The following is a 19,493-nucleotide window of genomic DNA, read 5'->3' on the forward strand; positions in this document are numbered from 1 at the left end:
TGAGAGATTCCCTCTGATCCCAGCTCCAACAATGAGAGATTCCCTCTGATCCCAGCTCCAGCAGTGGGAGATTCCCTCTGATCCCAGCTCAGTGAGAGATTCCCTCTGATCCCAGCTCCAACAATGAGAGATTCCCTCTGATCCCAGCTCCAGCTCAGTGGGAGATTCTCTCTGATCCCAGCTCCAGCTCAGTGAGAGATTCCCTCTGATCCCAGCTCCAGCTCAGTGGGAGATTCCCTCTGATCCCAGCTCCAGCTCAGTGAGAGATTCCCTCTGATCCCAGCTCCAGCAATGAGAGATTCCTTTTGATCCCAACTCCAGCTCAGTGAGAGATTCTCTCTGATCCCAGCTCCAGCAGTGAGAGATTCCCTCTGATCCCAGTTCCAGCAATGAGAGATTCCTTTTCATCCCAACTCCAGCAATGAGAGATTCCCTCTGATCCCAGCTCAGCGGGAGATTCCCTCTGATCCCAGCTCCAGCTATGTGGGAGATTCCCTCTGATCCCAGCTCCAAGCAGTGAGAGATTCCTTCTGATCCCAGCTCCAGCTCAATGAGAGATTCCCTCTAATCCCAGCTCCAGCTCAGTGGGAGATTCCCTCTGATCCCAGCTCCAGCTCAATGAGAGATTCCCTCTGATCCCAGCTCCAGCTCAGTGCGAGATTCCCTCTGATCCCAGCTCCAGCTCAGTGGGAGATTCCCTCTGATCCCAGCTCCAAGCAGTGAGAGATTCCCTCTGATCCCAGCTCCAGCTCAATGAGAGATTCCCTCTGATCCCAGCTCCAGCAGTGAGAGATTCCCTCTGATCCCAGCTCCAGCTCAATGAGAGATTCCCTCTAATCCCAGCTCCAGCTCAGTGGGAGATTCCCTCTGATCCCAGCTCCAGCTCAATGAGAGATTCCCTCTGATCCCAGCTCCAGCTCAGTGCGAGATTCCCTCTGATCCCAGCTCCAGCTCAGTGGGAGATTCCCTCTGATCCCAGCTCCAAGCAGTGAGAGATTCCCTCTGATCCCAGCTCCAGCTCAATGAGAGATTCCCTCTGATCCCAGCTCCAGCAGTGAGAGATTCCCTCTGATCCCAGCTCCAGCTCAGTGGGAGATTCCCTCTGATCCCAGCTCCAGTAGTGCGAGATTCCCTCTGATCCTAGCTCCAGCTCAGTGAGAGATTCCCTCTGATCCCAGCTCCAGCAGTGCGAGATTCCTCCTGATCCCAGCTCCAGCAGTGCGAGATTCCTCCTGATCCCAGCTCCAGCAGTGCGATATTCCCTCTGATCCCAGCTCAGTGAGAGATTCCCTCTGATCCCAGCTCCAGCTCAGTGGGAGATTCCCTCTGATCCCAGCTCCAGCTCAGTGAGAGATTCTCTCTGATCCCAGCTCCAGCTCAGTGGGAGATTCCCTCTGATCCCAGCTCCAGCTCAGTGGGAGATTCCCTCTGATCCCAGCTCCAGCTCAGTGAGAGATTCCCTCTGATCCCAGCTCCAGCTCAATGAGAGATTCCTTCTGATCCCAGCTCCAACTCAGTGGGAGATTCCCTCTGATCCCAGCTCCAGCTCAGTGGGAGATTCCCTCTGATCCCAGCTCCAGCTCAGTGGGAGATTCCCTCTGATCCGCTTCCAGCTCAGTGAAAGCTTCCTATTGTTTCCAGTTCCAGCTGTAAAAGATTCCCTTTGTTTCCAGTTCCAGCAGTGTAATATTCCTGCCGATCCCATCTCACATTTACTTGGAGGGTGATTCCTGATTCATTCCATGCTCTGTATTAGTCTGCTCTCCAGCAATGGCTAGCAGGTGAATAATTGGTAATGGAAACTGACTTTAGGCGATGCTATCAGGTGTGAATCGAGACAATGATCACGATTGTCTATATTCTTTATTCAATTAGATTTTTGAACTCCACATCAGAGTTACACAGAACACCGACACTATCTGTACAGGGACATTGAGAATTGTTGTGATTCCAGTCAACCACCGGCCTCCAATCTTCACGTAAGTATAATAACTATTGCAATCTCCATTTCAGCTTAGAAACACATGCAACACAGGAGATTATGCATGTTCCAGTCTTTAAATTACGCTAATTAATTCCAGAATGATGGCAGTGATACTGGGTGGTGTACTTAGTGGTGAAGCGTGATGGTGTACTGGGCGGTGTACAGGACGGTGAAACTGGGCAGTGAAACTGGGCAGTGTACTGGGCGGTGTACTGGGTGGTTGTGGTGAATGTGATTCACACCGGATTTTAATCTGTATATATATGTGTATATATTGTAAGTGCAGTTGCACTACCTGACCACCAGGGGGAGTAGCGCTAGGAGTACTCGAGAATTGTACTGGACTTCTCCCTTGGCTCCGCCCAGGACTCCTCCCCCTGGAGCTGCTGTATAAAGATCAGTGCCACAGGGTCAGCCGGCCAGTTCACCGAACGTTCAATGGCTAACAGGCTGGCTATGTTGTGAGTATATTAAAACCACTATTCTAATCCTACAAGCACGTGTCTGTAGAATTGATGGTTCCAACAGTGGTGTAGAGAGTGGTGTACAGAGTGGTGTGCTGGGTGGTGTGCTGGGTGGTGTACTGGGTGGTGTACTGGGTGGTGTAGAGAGTGGTGTACAGAGTGGTGTACAGAGTGGTGTACTGGGTGGTGTGCTGGGTGGTGTGCTGTGTGGTGTACAGAGTGGTGTACTGGGTAGTGTACAGAGTGTTGTACAGAGTGTTGTGCTGGGTGGTGTACTGGGTGGTGTACAGAGTGGTGTACAGAGTGGTGTACAGAGTGGTGTACAGAGTGTTGTACAGAGTGGTGCACTGGGTGCTGTGCTGGGTGGTGTACAGAGTGGTGTACAGAGTGGTGTGCTGGGTGGTGTACAGAGTGGTGTACAGAGTGGTGTACAGAGTGGTGTACAGAGTGGTGTGCTGGGTGGTGTACTGGGTGGTGTACAGAGTGGTGCACAGAGTGGTATACAGAGTGGTGTACAGAGTGGTGTACAGAGTGGTGTACAGAGTGGTGTGCTGGGTGGTGTACTGGGTGGTGTACAGAGTGGTGTACAGAGTGGTATACAGAGTGGTGTACAGAGTGGTGTACTGGGTGGTGTACAGAGTGGTGTGCTGGGTGGTGTACAGAGTGGTGTGCTGGGTGGTGTACAGAGTGGTGTGCTGGGTGGTGTACAGAGTGGTGTACAGAGTGGTGTACAGAGTGGTGTACAGAGTGGTGTGCTGGGTGGTGTACTGGGTGGTGTACAGAGTGGTGTACAGAGTGGTGTACAGAGTGGTGTACAGAGTGGTGTACAGAGTGGTGTGCTGGGTGGTGTGCTGGGTGGTGTACTGGGTGGTGTACAGAGTGGTGTACAGAGTGGTATACAGAGTGGTGTACAGAGTGGTGTACTGGGTGGTGTACAGAGTGGTGTGCTGGGTGGTGTACAGAGTGGCGTACAGAGTGGTGTAGAGAGTGGTGTGCTGGGTTGTGTACAGAGTGGTGTGCTGGGTGTTGTACAGAGTGGTGTGCTGGGTGGTGTGCTGGGTGGTGTGCTGGGTGGTGTGCTGGGTGGTGTGCTGGGTGGTGTGCTGGGTGGTGTACAGAGTGGTGTACAGAGTGGTGTACTGGGTGGTGTACTGGGTGGTGTACTGGGTGGTGTACTGGGTGGTGTACAGAGTGGTGTACAGAGTGGTGTACTGGGTGGTGTACAGAGTGGTGTGCTGGGCTATGTACTGGGCGGTATACAGAATGGTGTACTGGGCTATGTACTGGGCGGTATACAGAGTGGTGTACTGGGCTATGTACTGGGCAGTGTACAGAGTGGTGTACTGGGCTATGTACTGGGCGGTATACAGAGTGGTGTACTGGGCTATGTACTGGGCGGTATACAGAGTGGTGTACTGGGCGGTGTGACATTTGGTGGCTGGTTCTCCACCCCCACCTCCTTTGATCTGAGCTACTGAGCGCAATTCGTTACACCCCCCAACCCCACCCTGATTGCTGGTGTTGAGGTTCCGGACCACACGGGCTGTGACATTTACTGAATGTCAGGGAGCTGCCCCCTGTACAGCTGGTGGCACATTGTCAGGGCCCCAAACGTGCTGAGGAGGTGCCAGAACCCACAGGCTGGTAATTATTCAACATTAGCACTGACATGCCTACAATGGTGAACGTACATATGAAAGAGAGTGTGGTTGGCAGGCACCATAGCAACAAGATTCCAACAGCTGTGTTTTGCTGCAGTTTTACACAGGCTCTGTTGGCAGTTTGGGATTAGTGTGTAGTTGACAGGGCAACCCCTGTGGTGTGAGGTGACCTTGAGAGGAGGCGGGGGGGGGGGGGGGGGGGGGGGGGAGTCAGACTGAGGGGGGAAGGGGCGGGTGGGGTGAAACAAGAACAGTAATGTTACTGATGTAAATAAAGAGCAGTACACCAGCCATGCCCTCTTCTCATCCAGGTACTGCCCCATACCCCTCCTTTTCCATGTTAGGTGTGTTTCTCTGGGCAGGTGGAACAGGACTGGCACACTCCCACACTCCTGGGTATCAAAGGTGTGTTTGATGACATATTCTCCATTGCATACTTTCCAAATCACGTGGCACTGGACCAGACCTTTGTTTACTTTCTGCATTTCTAAATTAACACTCAATTGTTCTGTCATTTTGGGGGCCAGAATTATATATTTATAATCACATGAGAGAAAAAGGTCCAATAAGACAACCAGGTTATCCAATGCCATATTCCCTGAAGGCCTGGGGAATGCAAGGATGAATGTCATCCTAAGAAATTACAATGGGATTAAAACAAAAACTGTGATTGATGTCATAAACAAATCCGTTTATTGTCTTTATTATTTCATTATAGCAATAAACCATTAAAATCACTTCACATAAATACCTAGTTTGCAGAAACACCCAAAGAGAATGATTTGAAAATACAACTTTTTTCATGCCTTAAACTCTGCACTGAAATTTTCAGTAATGTATTTATGTACCATTTCTAATTTCCTTTTTGCAACAAAATAAAATAAATACAATCAACATATACTTTGACTGGAACTGTGTTCAAAATTTGTGCCAATTGCAAGGCAATATAAAGTGTCGAGGGTGAAGAGCAGGGAGGGGTGAGTGGAATTGAGGGACATTGTGTTGGCAGCAGGTTGTGGACAGCTGGAGCTTAGCAACAGGCAGGGACAAACAGTGCCAATCCTATAGTCAGTGGAAAAGGCTGGTGGGAGGGGGGTGGGGGGTGGGGGGGGGGGCTATGCAGGGTGTGGGGTGGGGAGCTTTTTGTACGGGGGGTGGAGCAGGGATATTCCTGCGTGAGTGCGTGCAGATCAGAGGAAATGAAGTCAGTCAGTGGGCACAGTGATAACCCCAGTGTAGAAGATTAATAAATTAAAATGAATTACAATAAGAAGTGACAGATCATTACATAAAGACCACTAGGGGAGGCATTTTGTACTGGATTTAGTTCAGTAAGAATTGGCAAGTACTGGTACTGGTTGACGTTGGCTGATAGGTAGTGTGACTGTCCTGGTGCGTACTTGCTAAATGGAAGTCCTACTGGATTTCCAAAAACTCAATACATCCAAATACTGCCAGGTTATTAGTTGTTTATAATAGAAAACCATTGAGATCACTAAGGCACCAATTCAGACCCGTTGATGTTAGTTTCTTCTGGGTAGGTATCTGAGAGTGCTTTGTTTTAGTTGCTACCTGCACTCCAGTTTGGATCACAGGGTGTGATATTATTTACGTGTCCAGGGATATGGGTGGCGATGGTAAAGACAACATTGGTCATGTGGCTCCAATTTCAATACAATGCTTTATTTGTCAAACACCTGCGTGAAAACCATAGCTAAGGTCCTGCTCCTACAGCCATCAAGTTGCTCAGTCAGTGGGTCATCTCCGTGGTAACTGCTGTCCACATTAGTGGACAGGATTGTGATCTTGCTGAACTCTGAATCTGCTGCCCTGCTAACTGAACTCTCCCTTGCAGATCTGTATCAATGGCTGTCAGCATCCCAGAGAACCAAGGGCCTGAGTATTATGTGGCCACGATGACTGCGACAGGTGACAGGGTACACTACCACCTGAAAGACTTCAACCCATCCTTCCAGATCGGCGAGGGTGAGTTACTCCATCAACAAACTGTGCGAGAGGATGAGTGTGTAGTGTGAACACGTGGGCCGCGATTTTCTGACTCTGCCACGGCTAGTTCCCTCAGGTTGGGTACAGCGAGCCATTCCAACGTATGTTAACTTCGGCGGGACTGACAATTCTTTTCACCCGTGAGATTCTCCTCACCTGGTGTGATGGAGATTGATTAATGGCAACTCCATCATCATCGTATCCCATGACTACCAAGATTACAGCTGAACTGTATGGGCCTTGGATTTTCTCAACCGAGCAAGTTCCATGTTGGTGTTGTCTGATTTTATTCAGTTATTCCATTTGTATTTTGCTCAGATGCACACTTGAATCCTGTCTCTGTGTAGCATTTTGCGCAGATAGAGACTCTCCATTTGAGCGGATTTAGACTGGGGGTTGGGATACTGGGGGGGTTAGGGAGGTGGGGCGCAGTGGTAATGTCACGAGATTAGTAATCCAGAGCCTCTGAATAATGCTCTGGGGAATCTCACCCTGGCAGCTGATAGACGTTAAATTCAATTAAATAAATTTGGAACACAAAGCTAATTTTAGCAATGGTAACAATCATTAATTGTCAAAAGGAAACATCTGATTCACTGGAAATTTGCTGTCCGTACCTGGTCTGACCTACATGTGATTCCAAATATTTTAACTGCAAGCCACTCAGTTGAAGGGCAATTAGAGATGGGCAACAAATGTGGGCTTTGCCAGTGATACCCACATCCCATGAAAGTATGAATATAAATAAAATCTGCTGAATGTCACTTCCCCACACAACCCATATCTCCAAAAGTAAAACAGACTTGTTGGGCGATGACCCTTCCATCTCAATCCATGGGCCTAAACCCAGCCCAGCCTCATGGTGTAGACACCTCACCCGCTGGAAATGTCCAATGAGAGATGAGCGAGAACAGCCTTAATCCAGTTCCTGATGGGTGAGGTTATTCATTCAGAAAGAAACAGCAATAGTTCCAAATAACCATTAATCACATTCAGAGAGACTCTGGTAGCTGTTGGGAGAAATGGAGTATTATAACCCCAATGGAGATCCCGGGATCTGGACCGTGCAGTTCCCATGACCTCCCCAGAATATGAACTGCCCCTTTAAGGGGACGGGGCTTCCCCTTGACAAGGAGAGCCCCAATTCACATACAAATCCCGGCCTGGGTGCAGGTTGAGGAAGGAGACCCTTAGGTGAGTGTAGGAGTTTAGATTTGTATCATAATAAATCTTGTTTGTTCATTTCTATTGATCGTCTATGCGTCCTGGTTACCACGGATTCAACATTGATGATGAGAATTCAGTGGAGCCGCCTGTCCATCCCGTCTAGACCTCCGGAGGTCCCTCTACTGACTGCCAAAATGCTGCATTTAGGGAAGCTGGAGCTATTTACTAGCTGAGGCCCACTTAGACTTGCAATGGGTAGTGGAACATAGAACATAGAACATAGAACAGTACAGCACAGAACAGGCCCTTCGGCCCTCGATGTTGTGCCGAGCAATGATCACCCTACTTAAACCCACGTAACCCGTATACCCGTAACCCAACAATCCCCCCATTAACCTTACACTACGGGCAATTTAGCATGGCCAATCCACCTAACCCATCTTCAGAGAAAGTGCCAAAGAAGGGGCGCAGGAACTATAGGGACTGGCGGTGTTCAGTCTGGGATTCCAAGGTGAGCACCAATCACATTCAGCTAGAATTGCGGAAGCCAGCCCCCAACAGTAGGACACATACAGGAGGAACACGAGCCACCATAACAGAGGATGGGAGCGCCGTTGGGCGTTCTCTCCTGACCTTGAGGAACGGGAATAGGCCTGCCGACCAGTGGGGCTGAGAAAGGCCACAGGGACAAGGGGAAAAGGAGGCCCCACGAGGATCTACCCTCCCACCGACCCACCAGATACGACTGCAACCCACGTGACAGGGCTTACTACGTTTAAGGTGATGACAGCGGCTCCACTCCAAGGTGGAACTAAGAGTGGCCCCCATCCGGATCTCTGCAAATTAATGGACACCCCATCTGCATGGCACGCAACACTGGGGTGACAGTGTCTGTAGTCAGCCACCATACGTTTGACTGCAATCGGTCTGGCCTTCAATGACTGACCCTCTTGGACACCCACGCACGGCTGGCCACTTATACGGGGGAACCTCCGGCAAGAGCCGGCACCCTCAACTATCCTGGTCGAGTATGGTCAGCAATCCTCAAGTCTTCCTCTGGCGGTGTCCACGGGAGTGGTTTGAGCTTGCTGGGCATGATTGGTTACATCATCTATGGTTAGATAGGCAGCAGGTGTGCCGCATGCACCCACGTGGCCCTGAAAGAATCCTGACAAGATTTCCGTCGGTATTCCAGGATGGCTTGGGCGTCATCAAAGGGACAGCAGCCCAAATTAGCGTGGACCAGATCGCTCAACAGTGCGTTTATGCAGCGACTATAAGACGACGATCAGCAGTGTTTCTCAGCTGGATAGAGGACCTTTAAGTAAAGCTGAGCGGGGATCCCATGTTTACGATACTCGACATGAGTCATGCTTACCTCCAGTTGGTCCTGGCCCCGAGTTCACACACTTCACACACTGGGGGGGGTTGTTGGGTTACGGGTATAGGGTGGATACGTGGGTTTGAGTAGGGTGATCATGGCTCGGCACAACATTGAGGGCCGAAGGGCCTGTTCTGTGCTGTACTGTTCTATGTTCTATGTTCTATGTTCATAACCATGAACACACACCGGGGGCTCTATGAATACACCCGCCTGACCTTTGGGTTCCCTCCACGTGAACAACATTCCAGCACGTAATGGAGAATATCCTGTGAGGCCTACCTCGTGTGGTGGTCTATCTTGATGACGTCCTGATCACGGAGTCATCTGATCAGGAGCATCTGCAGAACCTGGCCGAGGTGCTGAGGCGTTTTGAGGAAGGAAGTGTCCGCCTCGGGCAAGAGAATTGTGTCTTCAATGCTGCCGAAGTAAAGTACCTCGGCTACCATGTTGACCGCTATCGTTTGCACCCGGTGGAAGAGAAGGTATAGGCAATTCACCACGGAATTCCGATCATTCCTAGACCTAGTCAATTACTGTGGCAAGTTCCTCCCAAACCTTTAGCCACCACTTTAGCCCTCCTCTACCATCTGTTAAAGAAGGAGCAACGTGGGACTGGGCCCAGGAAAAGCAGATGACTTTCACCAGGGTGAAGCAACAGCTTTCTTCAGCAAGACTGCTAACCCACTTCTACCCATCATGACCACTCCTGTGAACTTGTGATGCTTCTCTGTACAGCGTCGCGGTTGTGCTGGCCGACACCCTGGCCGACAGATCTGAACATCCCATCGTCTTCAACTCGCGAACATTGGCCGACACTGTGAAACAATACACACAGATCGAGTAGAAGGGTTTGGCCACTGTGCTCAGAGTCAAGAAATTCCATCAGTATGTCTATGGGCACCACTTCACCATTGTCACGAACCACAAGCCCCTCTTCGGATTCCTCAAGAAGGGTTGGCCGATTCCCCCCATTGCTTCCACCCGCATCCAGCGATGGGCACTGCTGCTGGCCATGAATGATTATGTTCTGGAACACTGCTGCAGGGGAAAGATTCCCCACGCCGACGCGTTGAGCCGCCTGCCTCTACCAGCCAAGTCACCTGCACCAGCGGTGGCTGGCGAGGGCATTGCCGCCCTCCATTTTATGGACTTGTTACTGGTCACATAAGTGTTGGGCAATGTAGATTTGTGAAGCTAACATATGGCACCAACACTGAAGAAGGTTCAACTACTTATTAACTACTTATAAAATAATAGACATACGAGAACTGTGGGTCTAAACGATGCTAGTATAACTAGAGACCTGTGCCTGTCTGAACCAGTTGAATCTCTCAGCATGTGGTGTGAGTCTGTACTAAACTTGATGACCTCTTGTGCTTCTGAGAGGCAGCATCCAGAATGAGCGGGAAAAGTGATGCCATCTGCCTTTATAGTGAGTGTGTTCTAACTGGAGATTGGCTGCGGTGTTTGTGCATGTTGATTGGTCCTAGTGTATGTCCATCAGTGTGTGTGTCTGCACCACGATATACTGGTGTATATTATGACATCCCCCCCTTTTTAAAAAAATGTTGATGTGATCGGGGCTGTTTAGCACAGGGCTAAATCGCTGGCTTTGAAAGCAGACCAAGCAGGCCAGCAGCACGGTTCGATTCCCGTAACAGCCTCCCCAAACAGGCGCCGGAATGTGGCGACTAGGGGGTTTCACAGTAACTTCATTTGAAGCCTACTCGTGACAATAAGCCATTTTCATTTCATTTTCATGTGTGACAATAAATAGTGTGGGTGTGTGAAGAATGTTCCTAACTACATGTGAGGTGCGAAGACATATGTACAAATCTAAATACAGGAAACAAAGCTATACACAAGGGAAGGTGCCTGGTGCAGATAATTAATATGCAGCAACTTGAACAAGAACAGTGCTACATACAAACCAATAGAAAACGATTTTAACAAGGAAGGAAACATCTCAGAGAGTCCACATATTTGCAAAGTTCATAAATTCAGTCTCTGAGGTGGGCGATGAACTCTGGTTGACCGCCTCAAGGGTGGGTCAAGAGCCGCCAGGTCAGGGGCTGAGTGGGCTGCAACACAGTCAGGAGGAGGCAGAGTGACCAGAAGCTCTGCACAGTCCATGGCAGGGTCAGCAGGGGAGCGATCCGGAGGATCCCGTGACGAGTGTGGAACAAGGCGAAGGGCACGCCGATTGCAGCGCCAAATGGATCCATCTGGTAACCGGACCAGGAAGGAGCGGGGGGCCACCTGCCTAATATCAACAGCAGGTGCAGACCAGCCACCATCCGGGAGATGAATGCGAACGTTGTCGTTTGGCTGGATGTCGGGGAGATCAGCAGCACGTGAGTCGTGTGTCGCCTTTTGCTGCGCCTGAGACGTCTGCATCCTGTGGAACACGGGAACATGATTGAGTTTGGGGGTGTGAATAGACGGCACCATCGTCCTGAGGGTGCGGTTCATCAGCAACTGTACAGGCGACAGTCCAGTGGAGAGCGGGCCGGAGCTATAGGCAAACAGAGCGAGATAGAAGTCAGACTCAGCATCGGCAGCCTTGCAGAGCAGCCTCTTGACTATGTGAACCCCCTTTTCTGCATTGCCATTTGACTGAGGGTACAGGGGACTGGATGTGTCGTGTGCGAAGTTGTACTGCCGGGCAAAGCTGGTCCATTCCTGGCTTGTGAAGCCGGGGCCATTGTCCGCCATCACTGTGAGCAGGATGCCATGCCGGGCAAACGTCTCTTTGCACGCCCGAATGACAGAAGAAGAAGTGAGGTCGTGCAACCTGATGACCTCCGGGTAGTTGGAGAAGTAATTAATGATTAGGACATAGTCCCTGCCCAATGCGTGGAAAAGGTCGATGCCCACCTTGGTCCAGGGCAATGTGATGAACTCATGGGGCATCAGGGTCTCCCGTGGTTGGGCCGGCTGAAAATGCTGGCAGGTGGGGCAGTTGAGTACTGTGTTGGCAATGTCATCGTTAATGCCCGGCCCTGCGGCAACATTTTTCTAGATGGCCTTCATGCAGTTGCTCTAGGACCAGCTGGCGCATGCTGTGCGGGATCACGATGCGGTCTAACTTTAGGAGAACCCCGTCAACAACCGCCAGGTTGTGACGAACATTGTAAAATTGTGGGCATTGGCCCTTGAGCCACCCATCCGTCATTAAATGCATGACACGCTGCAGAAGAGGGTCAGCCGCTGACTCGCGGAGAATTTGTACCAGGCGTGCATCCGATGCTGGCAAGTGGGAGGCTGCGAACTGAACTTGAGCGTCGACCTGGCAAACGAACCCTTCGTGATCGCATGGAGTGGTGGCCGACCGTGAGAGGGTGTCGGCAACGACAAGGTCTTTGCCAGGGTATAAACGAGTTGGAAGTCATACCTCCATAGCTTGAGTAGGATGTGTTGGAGGCGAGGCGTCATATCATTCAAGTCCTTTTGTATTATGTTGACGAGCGGACGATGGTTGGTTTCAACAGTGAACTGGAGAAGTCCATATACGTAGTCGTGGAACTTCACGACACCGGTCAGAAGGCCGAGGCACTCCTTTTCAATTTGCGCGTAGCGCTGTTCCGTGGGGGTCATTGCCCGTGACGCATACGCAACGGGGGCCCATGATGAGGCCTCATCACGTTGCAGAAGCACGGCTCCAATCCCAGACTGACTGGCATCTGTAGAGATTTTGGTCTCTTTGTTCGGGTCAAAAAAGGCCAGCACTGGGGCCATGGAAAGCTTGGCCTTCAGTTCCCTCCACTCGAGCTCATGGGCAGGGAGCCACTGGAAGTCCGTTGTTTTGCAAACCAGGGCCGGGATTCTCCCCTACCCAGCGGGCCAGGGGGTCCCGGCGTAGCGGAGTGGCGCCAACCACTCCGGCATCGGGCCTGCCCAAAGATGCGGAATACTCCGCACCTTTAGGGGCTAGGCCCGCGCCGGAGTGGTTGGTGCCACGCCGACTGGCGCCAAAACCGGCGCCAACGGCCTTTGACACCCGGCGCCCGGCGCCGGTGCTGGGCGAAAGGCCTTCGCCGGTTCGCGCATGCGCCGGTGCATCAGCTGTCGCTGACGTCACCACCGGCGCATGCGCGGTAGGGGGGTTCTCTTCCGCCTCCGCCATGGTGGAGGCCGTGGCGGCGGCGGAAGAAAAAGAGTGCCCCCACGGCACTGGCCCGCCCGCCGATCGGTGGGCCCCGATCGCGGGCCTGGCCACCATGGGGGCAGTCCCCAGGGTCTGATCGCCCCGCGGCCCCCCCAGGACCCCGGGGACCCGCTCGCGCCACCAATTCCGCCGCCACCAGAGGTGGTTGAAACCATGGCGGCGGGATTGGCCTCTCAGCGGCGGGACTTCAGACCATCGCGGGCCGGAGAATCGCCGCAGGGGGCTCGCCGATCGGCGCGGAGGGCACGCCGATTGACGCGGCGTGATTCCTGCCCCCGCCAATTCCCGGGTGGCAGAGAATTCCGGCCACGGTGGGGGCGGGATTTTCGCCGGCACCGGGCGATTCTCCGACCCTGCGGGGGGGGTCGGAGAATTTCGCCCATGATCACCCAGGAACTTAATGTCCGATCACCTTAATCATCCTACAGGGAAAGTGAAGGGAGGGAGTTTGACTGGTAGGATCGATGAACCAGAGAACCAACCAATGGGATCACATTTCCACCTCCTGTGAAATATCAATTAATGATTCTCATTAATTTCCTGTAAAATATATATTGCTGTGCTATTCTCAGTGTGGTTGCATACAGGTGGTTGATTGATCAATAGTTTGAATATTCTCTAGATACACTTCCAAATGACAAACAGCAATGTGATAAACCACTCCTTAAAAACAAGTGGTTAGATTCTTGCTATTCTGACTATCTTCCAGCAGATGACAGCAAAAGGCAGCGTAAGAATTCATTTTTTGCTACTACACAGCAGCACCTCTGGAGGCTGTCATAATATACACACAAGTACATGATGGTGCACAGACAGGCGGTGATGGACACACAGGATGATCAGTGAACACACAGAACACAGCAGCCAATCACCAGACAGGACACGACCACTATAAAGCCAGAGGGCACTAGTTTTCCCGCTCTCTCGGGATCCAGCCTCTGAGATAGTCAGAGCTCGTGAGCAGCAGCTAGAACATACACCATGTGGTAGTCCGTTAATCTGGTCAGGTTAGCCTCAGGTCTCCAGTCAACTCAGCATAGTGTCAACCCACAGTTAAGCATGTATTATAGTTAAGAATTCAGTAAAATCGAGTTGCATTTCTTCAAGTGTTGGAAGCCTGTCTCTCTCACTGCTATGGTAAACACAGTCCCCGCAGACCCAGCTTACCCAACACATCATGGTACCAGTGAGTAATGCTGACGTTTGACGGACCTACCTTGAGATAATCTGCCTTTGACCAGCGATCAGCCATCCGGTAACATGGACAGCGTCCACCCTCCCCAGCAGCTCCGCATCGCCGGCAACCTCGGTGCAAACTGGAAGATTTTCAGACAGAAGTTCCAGCTGTATCTTGAAGCCACAACCTCGAAGCCGCATCGGATGCCAGGAAGATCGCTCTCTTCCTCTCTACAGCCGGGGACCACGCTATCCACATTTTGAACTCCCTCACCTTTGCTGAACATGATGTGGAGATGCCGGCGTTGGACCTGAAGAAGGAGCCGTGCTCCGAAAGCTCGTGTTTGAAACAAACCTGTTGGACTTTAACCTGGTGTTGTAAGACTTCTTACCTTTGCTGAAGGCAAGGACAAGACAAAGTTTAAAACAGTCCTGCTGAAGTTTGACAGCCACTGTGACATCGAAGTCAACGAGAGCTTTGAACGCTATGTGTTCCAGCAGAGGCTTCAGGGTAAGGATGAACCTTTTCAGTCCTTCTTAAACCATCTCCGCATCCTTGCGCAGTCCTGCAACTACCGCTCCACTTCCGACTCCATGATCCACGACCAGATCGTTTTTGGGGTCCACTCCGATCCCCTTCACCAGCAGCTCCTAAAAGTTATGCAGCTCACTCTTACCATCGCCATCGAAACCTGCATCCACAACAAGCACGCTAACAGCCGGTACTCCCATATCAAGGCGGCAGAGACGGCGCGGCAATGCCCCCACGATGCGGAGCAGGTGCAGGCCGTAAAACAGCTCCAGGGCCTGAGTCTGGATGAGGGCGGCCATTTTGCGTGCTTTTCGCGGGCTCATGCGCATGCGCGCCATGACCAAGGAGGCCAGATGCAGAATTCCAGTAACATCACCACCCCACAAAATCCTGGGGCAGGATTCTCTGATTTGGAAGATTTCGGGCAGAGTTCTCAGTTGGCTGATGCTGAAATCGGGAAACACGATTGGGTGGACAATAGGTTTCACGCCAAAATTACAGCAGGGATTGATTTGACGCTGATGTGACCATCAATTCACTAGAGACACGATTGGAAGTAAACTGTGGTTTTAATAGTCTTACAACTGAGCCGGCCTGCGACCAGAGGAACTGAGAGCAGGACTCACGGCTGCAGCACTTTATGCTTCCGGTAGTGGAAGGGGCCATGGGCGGAGCCATGGGCGGAGCCAAGGGTGGAGCCTTGTACAAGCTCCTCATCTCCCCCTATGGGCAGATCCATGCAACGGTTCACATACAGAGCCCACAAGGACATAATACAATGCAATGCAATATGGTGTGAATTACAATACAGTATAATTCACCACATTCACCCCCTGTAAAAAAAATCAACTCCTGCGGGGGTGACGGGTCTACAAGTTGAGCGGGTCCGGTGGCCGAGTCGTCCTTTGGGATCGGCGGAGCACCGGGGTTGCAGCCTCTTCGAGTGGCTGGGTGGTGACGATCGGTGTGGGCACGTGGGTGGACTCTGGGGGTGTTTCGGTCCGAGCTTCATACCTGACCGGTGCGACGGGCGACAGGGGGGCAGGGAACCTATAGGCGCGGGGGCGCAGGGCGTGGGGGGTTCGGTGGGGTGTAGTGTGAGGGGCACCTCGGCGGTGGTGGTGGTGGAGTTGGATCCTGCAGGCGCCAGGTCCCGGAGGGAAACGGTGTCCTGACGGCCGTCGGGGAATTCAATGAAGGCGTAGTGGGGGTTTGAGTGAAGCAGTAGCACTCTCTCCACTAGCGGGTCTTTTTTGTGTGTCCAGACATGCTTCCGGAGGAGAACCGGGCCCGGTGTCCTCAACCAGGATGGGAGCGAAGCCCCCGTGGTATTGCCCCTAGAGAAAACAAATAGTAGTTTGTGAGGGATCTGGTTGGTGGCGGTGCATAGGAGGGACCTAATAGCATGGAGCGCGTCTGGGAGGACTTCCTGCCAATGGGAGGTCAGGAGCTTCCTGGACCGGAGAGTCAGTAGGACGGTCTACCAGACCGTCGTGTTCTCCCTCTCCACCTGCCCGCTCCTCCTGGGGTAGTAACTGGTAGTCCTGCTCAAGGCGATGCCCTTGTCGAGCAGGTACTGACGCAGCTCGTCGCTCATAAAGGACAAACCCCTGTCGCTGTGTACGTAGCTGGGGAAACCGAACAGGGTGAAGACACTGTGCAGGGCTCTGATGATTGTGTGGGAGGTCATATCGGGGCACGGGATGGCAAAGGGGAAGCGGGAGAACACATCGATGACGTTCAGAAAGTACACATTTCGATTGGTCGAGGGGAGTGGCCCTTTGAAATCGATGCTCAGGCGTTCAAAGGGCTGGGATGCCTTTACCAGGTGGGCCTTGTCTGGTCTATAGAAGTGCGGTTTGCACTCCGCGCAGATCGGGCAATCCCTGGTGATGGCTTTGACCTCCTCGGTGGAGAAAGGCAGATTTCGGGCTTTGACGTAGTGGGCGAGCCGGGTGACCCCCAGGTGGCAGAGGTCATTGTGGATAGCCTTCAGGCGGTCGTCTTGCACGCTGGCGCATGTGCCGCGGGACAGGGCATCTGGGGACTCGTTGAGCTTCCCCGGTCGATATATGATATCATAATTATAGGTGAAGAGTTCAATCCTCCACCGCAAGATTTTATCATTTTTAATTTTGCCCCTTTGCGAGTTGTCAAACATGAAGGCAACCGATCTTTGGTCGGTGATGAGGGTGAACCTCCTACCTGCGAGGTAGTGCCTTTAGTGCCGTACGGCTCCAACAATGGCTTGAGCTTCCTTTTCGACTGAGGAGTGTCGAAGTTCCAAAGCGGAGAGGGTTCGGGAGAAGAAGGCGACTGGTCTCCCTGCCTGATTCAGAGTGGCGGCGAGAGCGACCTCTGAGGCATCGCTCTCTACTTGGAAGGAGACGGATTCATCCACCGCCCACATGGTGGCTTTGGCGATATCCTCCTTGATGCAGTTGAAGGCCTGGCGAGCCTCATCTGACAGAGGAAAGAGTGTGGCCTTAAATAGTGGGCGGGCTTTGTCCGCATACTGGGGGACCCACTGGGCATAATACAAGAAGAATCCCAGGCACCTTTTGAGGGCCCTGGGACAATGAGGGAGAGGGAGTTGCATACGGACTGGGTCGGGGCCCAGGACTCCGTTTTCCACGATATAGCCGAGGATGGCTAGACTGGTCGTGCGGAAACCGCATTTCCCCGTATTATAGGTGAGATTGAGTTTCTGGGCGGTTTGGAGAAATCGGTGGAGGTTGGCGTCGTGGTCCTGCTGGTCATAGCCGCAGATGGTGACATTGTCCAAGTACGGAAACGTGGCCCGCAGCCCATACTGGTCCACCATTCGGTCCATTGTTCGTTGGCACACCGAGACCCCATTCGTGACGCCAAAGGGGACCCGGAGGAAATGGAAGAGGCGGCCGTCTGCCTCAAACGCCGTGTGTGGTGGTCCTCCGGGCGGATTGGGAGCTGGTGGTAAGCAGACTTCAGATCCACCGTGGAGAATATGCGGTACTGGGCGATCTGATTAATTATGTCTGCAATTCTGGGGAGGGGGTACGCATCGAGGTGCGTGAACCGGTTAATGGTTTGGCTGTAATCAACCACTATTCGGAACTTTTCCCCGGTCTTGATGACCATCACCTGAGCTCTCCAGGGGCTGTTACTGGCCTCTATGACTCCCCCATGTAGGAGCCGTTGAACCTCGGATCTGATAAATACCCTGTCCTGCAGGCTATACCGCCTGCTGTGAGTGGCTACGGGTTTGCAGTTCAAAGTGAGATTAGCGAAAAGTGGAGGGGGGTCGATTTTTAGTGTCACTAGACTGCAGATAGTGAGTGGAGGTAGAGGTTCGCCGAAGCTGAGTGTGAGGCTCTTGAAATTACATTGGAAGTCGAGTCCAAGTAAGAGTGGGGCGCAGAGGTCGGGGAGTACGTACAGCTGGAAATTAGAGTAGCTGGCGCCCTGAATCATTAGGGTCGCGACAGTGTGCCCTTGTATGTGTACTGAGTGTGAGCCCGAGGCGAGAGAGATAGTTTGCCGTGCAGGGAAGATCGGGAGCGAACAGCGTCTTACCAGATCTGGGTGTACGAAGCTCTTGGTGCTTCCGGAGTCGAAGAGGCACGGTGTCCTGTACCCATTGATTTTAACGGACATCATCGAGCTCTGGAGGTGCTTCGTACGCGACTGGTCCAACGTGACTGCGTTGAGTTGCGGGTAGTCGGCGGCTCGATCAGCTGTGCTGGAGTGGCCCCGTGATGACTGTCCGCGCTTCGGACGCGACTGGTCCAACGTGACTGCTTTGAGTTGCGGGTAGTCGGCGGCTCGATCAGCTGTGCTGGAGTGGCCCCGTAATGACTGTCCGCTGAGGTCGTAGTCGTCGAGGTTCGGTTCGGTTGATAGCCAAGATGGCGGCCCCCGTTGATCGCACGTGGCGGGTGCTGAAGAAGATGGCATCCAAGATGGCCGCCCCGTGGATCGCACGTGGCGAGCGGCGAGGAAGATGGCATCCAAGATGGCGGCCCCCATGAATCGCACGTGGCCGGCCGCGTGGAGGAGGATTGCCAAGATGGCGGCCCCCATGAGTCGCACATGTCGGGTGGGGGCGGAGTCGGCAGACATGCTGCAGCATTACGGGGCCTGCGAGTTTGGGAGGCGAGTGCTCTGGACTGCGGGGGAATTTGGAGTTTTTGATTTTGCCAGGCATACTCGGGCATAGTGTCCTTTGCGACCGCAGTTGCTGCAGGTCGCGTTGCGGGCCGGGCAGTGCAGCCGTGGGTGTTGGGGCTGGCCACAAAAATGGCACGCTGACGCTCCATAGTGGGTGGGTGGCCACGCGGCGCAGGCCTGGGGCAGTCGCTGGTCGGGGGCCCACGATGGGGTTGCCTCATCCACGGGGAATGAGTTCAAACTGCGGAACGCAACCTCCACAGTTGTAGCTAACTCTACCGTGTCCTCCAAGTTCTGGGCCCCTTTTTCAAGCAATCTCTGGCGCACATAGTTAGACCTAAGCCCTGCAATGTATACATCACGTACAGCGAGTTCCATATGTTGGGCGGCTGTTACAGCCTGAAAATTACAGTCCCGAGCAAGGGCTTTTAAATCTCGCAGAAAGTCTTCTAACGACTCTGCGGGGCGCTGGCGGCGAGTCGTGAAAATGTGCCGGGCATACACCTTGTTAATTGGCCGCACGTACAATCGGTTGAGCATAGCCAGGGCCTTAGTATATGATGTGGTACAATTGAGTTGCATAGAGATACGATGGCTCACCTTTGCGTGCAGTAGGCTGAGTTTCTGCTCCTCTGTAGTTTCGGATGTGCTTGATTCAGCCAGGTAGGCCTTGAAACACCGAAGCCAGTGTAGAAAGATTTCCTTCGCCTCTGCAGCCTGCGGGTCGAGTTCTAGTTGATCAGGTTTGAGGGCTGATTCCATAGTAGTTTTCTTCAAGTTTTCTAAGACTATTAAATTGTT

At 52.5% G+C, this 19,493-nt stretch overlaps 1 protein-coding gene across 1 annotated transcript in view; it reads left to right on the plus strand.

Moving 5' to 3' along the window:
* Positions 1 to 19,493, plus strand: part of LOC119973179 (cadherin-related family member 4-like) — an 81,266-nt gene that overhangs the window by 52,362 nt on the left and 9,411 nt on the right. Inside the window, exons 7-8 of the mRNA XM_038810824.1 lie at positions 1,876 to 1,979; positions 5,965 to 6,095. Coding sequence (XP_038666752.1) covers positions 1,876 to 1,979; positions 5,965 to 6,095 — 235 coding nt within the window. The remainder of the gene's footprint in view (positions 1 to 1,875; positions 1,980 to 5,964; positions 6,096 to 19,493) is intronic.

This window comes from Scyliorhinus canicula, chromosome 11 (assembly GCF_902713615.1).
Source record: "Scyliorhinus canicula chromosome 11, sScyCan1.1, whole genome shotgun sequence".
Lineage (NCBI taxonomy): Eukaryota > Metazoa > Chordata > Chondrichthyes > Carcharhiniformes > Scyliorhinidae > Scyliorhinus > Scyliorhinus canicula.